Below are 6,178 nucleotides of genomic sequence, written 5' to 3' on the forward strand. Positions count from 1 at the left end.
AATGTATGTTTACTTGCTTAGAACTACCAAATACATTTTATTTAACCATTTTATGTAATTTTTTGTTTGTTTTACTTTTCTGCTTATAGGTGACATAATTGCCGTCAATCAGCAACTACCTGTTTTCTCCGAGTGTATCCGTGTCTGCGTTTAATGTGTTGCATCATTCCACGTTACAAATGCATCAGAAATAGCCACAGCTGTGTCCTTTCCTGTCCTTTCTCATTCCCATTATAAGCTTTACTTTTTTGCTTAGATTTATTGCTCTTTATAAAAATATAAATAGGATCCACTTTCTTCTGTGGCTTTATATGAATTTCCATTTTCATTAAGCAAAGGTTAAAAAAAACAGCCATCTTACCAAAATTATTTTAGGGTATTTAAAATTTGTAATCTACTCATATCTACTCTTTACCTCCAAATGACTTGGAGACATTAGATTAATTTAAATATTAGGCAAATAGACAATAAATTTTTCTGCATCAGTGTTTTTCAGACCTATATTAGAAACAATCCAGCACTTTACTGTTGTTTGTTTGATTGCTTTAATTATCAATGATAGAAGTTTTGGGCCACAGGCTATTAGAAGCTCGTTTTGATGAAATGTAATACTGCAGAATCTGGAGGTATCTCAGTGTAAGTTTGGTTTACTTGGGTTGTCATAAAAGGCATCTTCCTTGCCCTCCTACCCCAAACCCTTTTAAAAAGTGTTCTTCACATTCAAGGATGAGGGTGTTGGGTCTTTAGATCCTGGGCCCTGCCCTGATTCTAGCTTCCCTCTTAAAATCTTTCTTAAAACTTATTTTATGTAAAGGTCTAGAAAAACTTCCAACTGGTATGATTCTTTGAGGACTCTTATAAAACTTGCTTTTAACATTACCAACTAGGACTGCTCAGAAAAGGTATAAAAAATTAGTTATTACTCTAAGAAAAAATTTTTTACATGAGTTCATATCTACAAATGATTTGTTCTAATTTTTCTGACAACTCTGAGAGATAAGTTAGCTCTGTTTGGAAAATAAATAGAAGTAGCTTCTTGTTCTCAGAGAGTTTAAAAGAATTTGAGTCCAAATGTGAAGGGTTTTTTAGCGGAAAGACCTGGCTCGGCTTGAGCAAATTTGACTTTGCACAATTCCAGGAGCGTCATCAAGGGTTTCAGTTGTTAGGTTTTGTTTTTTAATTGTTTAGAAAGTTAAACTTTGTAGTCAGTGCTTTATTTTCTGTCTTTCCCTATCTCTGAGATTACTTATGTTAGTTTGTGTTTTTCTTTTGAAAAGGAGGATTAAATAGTAATCCTTTAATTTCTTAATTTCAGCTTTTCTTGTCTTTGCATCCTCAAAATCCTTGGCTCATTTCTTTGCTTTTTTTATGTACTTGTATTGTTTTAATATGTTCCATATTTTAGTGTGAGGATTTAAATACTTTTGGTTCTGGTATACAAGGTGCTGTGTTTTAAACCTATCTAGATATTGCATGTTTCTTATCTAAGAGGAATAGAAAAACAACCTGGTAGGTATTCTAGTTTGTTTTATGATAAGATTCAGGTTTTGGATTATTAGAACAGTAATTTTCTTTATTGGCGAGAGCTTTGAGTTCTGAGACTACTTGCAGCACTTAGTAGGTTCTTGTCGCGTGACCCACTGCTGCGTACACTTTAAGCTGACAAATTGACAGTGAGCAGTGCTGGCCATGGCAGGGAGCATTAATGGGAGCTACCCTTTACTCTTAGCACTTACTTTATGCCAAGCATCGAGTGAAGAGCTTTACATAAATTATTAAATTAGCTCTTTTAATCCTTGCAACATCTCTATGAAGCAGGTATTTATCCCTATTTTATATTTAGAAATTTCATTTCCAGGGATATAAAATCATGTTTCTTTGATGTGCTTGTCATTTTGTTTTGCTCCCTCGTAGTATTTTTGTAGTGCAAATTGCCATCTTAAATTATACTCTTTACTCTCTCTCACCATCCTCTTAGCTTAGTGCTTAACACACCTCAAATAGAAAGAGTTAACCTTACATGAACTTTATTAGTTGATCCATACAGCTATTTAAACCATCCCATGTGTTAATTTTAAGTGTCAGTAATTCCTATTACTTTTTTCTCCATCAGCAATCAAAATATAAAGTTATCAACAAAGACCAGTGGTGCAATGTGCTAGAATTTAGCAGAACAATTAATCTTGACCTCAGCAACTATGACGAAGATGGAGCATGTAAGTACTGGTGTTGGGTGTTCATTCACTGCTCCGTAGCGGTGTACGTTTGTACAACTTCTCGTATGAAAAGCCTCACGGCTTTGTTTTTTTTTCCCCTCTCTCTTCAGGGCCAGTTTTGTTGGACGAGTTTGTGGAGTGGTATAAAGACAAACAGATGTCATAGGACTTTATGCATAGCAGCGAGAGAGTCACTGTTACCACAGTTATATCAACCATTAGCCATAAATTGCTGTTCGTATCAAAGCGCATGCTGCTTTTCTTGCACTGTCTCCCTTTTGCAGGGACGTTTTTGGTGTTTGCTTGAATGGGCCAGCTCTGCTTGCTGTGTAGCATTGTTCTCTTGGAAGGCTGCTTTGCAGTTTTTATTTACACTACAGATTGGTCAATTTGCCAACGTCCTCACTGTGATTATGTGTATATTGCTGTTTAAATTTTGTATATGTGTATAAAAAGAAAAAGCTTCACCTAGAGATTATTTCTGCAAAAATGTATTGTAAAAATAATTTTGTGGCATATTTCTAGTCCCTTTTTTCAAATGAACCTATTATATTTTATTTGGTCTCAAATGTAGCATTTCAGAAAACAAGACAAAACAACTGTTACTATGAGCAAAATGTTGCCAGAATTAACCTTATTGTTTAAGAGGCCAACTTTTGGAAGAAAGTGAGAATCATAATTTTTCAGACGTATGTCAAATTTTATTTGGTTTACTTACTAGTAGCATCTTAAAATAATGAAAGTTATAATTATTTTAACATACAGATATGTACCATGCTATGGATCATTTCCACCATGCAAAGTAAAGTTTTTTGTTTTTTAATGTTACTGTAGTAGTTTGGGTATAGGTACAAGTGAACAAATTAAAATTGTATTTTTTTTTAAAAAAAAAGTGGGGTTTAAATTCTTCTAAACTTTACTTAGCGGTTTACTTTTTAACTTTTGCATTCTTCTAGTCACTGTTTGGTCTGCTAATGCTTTCCATGCCATCCTAAGTAAAATTTATTTTGCTGCCTCCATGAAAACCTAATGGTTTGCTGGCAATTTGTAACTGCAGAGCACTTTTAGTTGTGGCTTGAATTTTTAGTTAAGCTCTCATGATATCTTAATTTTCTAGTTTTTTGGAAGAAGAACGATACTGTAAGTGAGAGGTTTGGGTTTTGTTTTATGCCTCCCCTCCCCACCTTTCTTTTTTTGTTTCTTTCATGCTAGGCTTTTCCTGGCAGAATGTCCATTGCAGGCAGTGGACACAAAACCACCAGCATTGAGTTAAATCTATTAAATGATAGGATGTTTCCTGGAGGGGCCACTCCTCATTACCTGAGTAATTTGTACAGAAAGGTTATAGCCATTATTTATGTGGATAAGGAAACAATAGTCAGCAGGAAGGTATTTTTAGATTTGTATTTAGTGTCTGGTTTTGTTTGCCTTACTCTTGTTTAGAAGATGTAGTTAACATGTTTTTCCCCCAACCATCTGGTGCTATTGAATAACTAATTCAGTCCCTAAGGTTTTGTGAAAACATAAAAATCGAATGATTTAATTAAGTATAAAAGTAATGGTGCATTTAAAGAAGTGAATGGTATGTGAGCAAGATTCATGATTGAACACGTAATGATTGGAAGAGCTTTGGGACTATTTCAAAATCTGGCCAAAAAGTCCTTCAGATTAAATGTGAACCTTTAAATGACATTCAGTAAGTAAAGCACACAGACAATGCTGCTCTTGACCACTATTTCACAGTTTCTTTGTAAACAGTGTTCAGATTTTCAGATCATTTTTTTTCCTAACTGAACCACCAAAGACAGAAATTTTGTATGTATATATAGTGTGAGTGCATATACAAAATCATGGTATGGTAGAAAGCAACTACTTCCTTTCTTTACCAAATAGAAAAGTTTGGTTTGCTGTGAAATAAAGCAGAAGTTTCAAAAACTCTGTAATGACTAAGCATACTTAATCATTCCTTGTTTGTAAACTCACTTCCACCTTACAAATTAAAATCCAGTTTGCACAAATTATTATCTGAAAAATAATAGAAATTGTTTATGGCAAGCAACAGCTATTGAGACCACTCTGTTGAAAGGGATTCTTATGGGTGTGTGTATGCTACATGCTGAATGGCCATAGCAGATTCAGATCTGTGGGACACTTGATTTTCACAGGTATCTTATGAAGTTAACAGATCACACTTTAAAAGCAACAGTCCTTAAATTTCATCAACTGTAGTTTTGTTTAAAGCAAATTAAATCATGAGTGAAATTATTTAAAAAGTTACTGTTAGAATCTGGAGAATTTTTTAAACACTAAAGCACAGATAATCCTAAAAAAGGGTGGGGGGCTGGAATTCTTGCAAGGGGAGTTGTTACATTTCATTTAAATGAACATTTTCATGATAGGGTAGCCCAAGTAAAAACTATTTCATGATGTATAATGTGGAAGTAAGTATTCCAAAGGCTTAATCCTGCATACTTAGAAAACTGTAAATAATCTTTAAGCCCTTGGAAAAAAAAAAAAACCCTCTGTGATTGCTGGGTTGCAGAGTGTTTACCCTTGGTTTTTCCTCATTTTATGTAGTTATTACTGAGGGGAGAAATAGGGGTGAAACAGTAAGTTTTTTTTTTTTTTTAAAGACAAGACACTTTTTATTAAAAATTTCTCTAAGTTACAGAAAACTGATGAACAATCATTGAGCACTTATTTACTGGCTAATGTTAAATAAGTTAGGGTGCCTTCTTTGGGTTTTTCTTTAGTATCTAAGTATACAACCTTTTTCTCTCTTTCCATTGTATTTTAAACTCCACATTGTAATACTCGGTTGTAATGGAATACAGCTTTTAGGTGTTTACTGCTGTGGTAGGCCAGAAACTCCATTATTTAATTCTCTACAAACATATATGATAATGCAATGTGCACCTTTTTTTGAAGCATGAACTCTGAATTAAGTTTTTATAAACTCTAACTAAAACTCTAGATTCTGATTTAACAACAGGTTTCTGTTGCCTCTCAGTCTCCATTTTAACAATGCTTTTGAAGTTTATACAGAAAACTTTAAAAGTTAGTTTGTGTCCTTGGTTTTAATTCTTACAACTGCTAAAATACCTCTGTAAGCCTTATTCTTTATCTTTCATATGTTGTATAATAAATGTATAGAATTCATTGACCAACTAAAATGTTGGGTGTATGTAAATGAGACCAAAACATGGGTTGCTTTTGTTTCATAAAATAATTTCTGTTGAGGGTTACTGTTAAGTGAACAACAGCTAACCTATAACTGTGAATGCTTCATGTCGTCAGTATTTGCATTACATTCATAAAAGTGTGCAAGTCCTGTGACTCCCAAGCTTAACTAAAATACTGTTATGCCACCTAACTTGAGTACAGCAAACTGGTTTTAGGTTTTAATGGAATTGATGTAAAATGATACTCCGCAAATAAAAGGTATTTGTGTTTGGTTTCAGAACTGATTTGTGAATTCTTTCTTTTCTTCTCTGTTTTTTTCTTTAAAAACTTCCCAAGATGGTCTTTCAAAGCTACAGAAAAAATGCAAGAATAATATAATGAACACCTATATACCTGTCACCTAGATTTTCCAGTTAACATTTTGCCACATTTCCTCTCCCACCAGGATGTGTGTTTGTGTATGTATACTTCTCTTAATAGATAGATATGCTTTTAATCATTTGAAAGTAAATTACAGCATCATGACATCTATTATTTCAAAATGAGGACATTCTCCTGAAACCACCATACAATGATCACACTCAAGAAATTTAACTTTGATGCAATACTATTATCTAACATACAGTCAAGATTAAAATCTCTGCATTTGTACCAATAATATCCTTGATCGTGATTTTAGTTTGGATAAGCATTACATTTGTCATGCCTCTGTCTCTTTTTTAAATGATAATTCTTATTTTATTATTTATTGTTTTTAAATTAGAGAAATTGTAGGTTTA

The 6,178-nt window shown here is 33.3% G+C and overlaps 1 protein-coding gene across 7 annotated transcripts in view; it reads left to right on the plus strand.

Annotated features, from left to right (window-relative positions):
* Positions 1 to 5,679, plus strand: part of DCUN1D4 (defective in cullin neddylation 1 domain containing 4) — a 105,794-nt gene extending 100,115 nt beyond the window's left edge. For 3 of the 7 annotated variants that reach the window (XM_037829779.1, XM_037829777.1, XM_037829782.1), the window contains 2 exons: positions 90 to 2,216; positions 2,327 to 2,373. Coding sequence is in view for 3 of the 7 variants with exons in the window: in XM_037829777.1 (XP_037685705.1) it covers positions 90 to 98 (9 nt within the window). In the remaining 4 variants the exon portion in view is untranslated. Of the gene's footprint in view, positions 1 to 89; positions 2,217 to 2,326 lie in introns of those variants that run through there. The other 4 variants (XM_037829778.1, XM_037829784.1, XM_037829780.1 and 1 more) reach the window with 2 other exon arrangements.
* The last annotated feature ends 499 nt before the right edge of the window (positions 5,680 to 6,178 follow it).

This window comes from Choloepus didactylus, chromosome 3 (assembly GCF_015220235.1).
Source record: "Choloepus didactylus isolate mChoDid1 chromosome 3, mChoDid1.pri, whole genome shotgun sequence".
In the NCBI taxonomy this organism is placed as follows: Eukaryota; Metazoa; Chordata; class Mammalia; order Pilosa; family Megalonychidae; genus Choloepus; species Choloepus didactylus.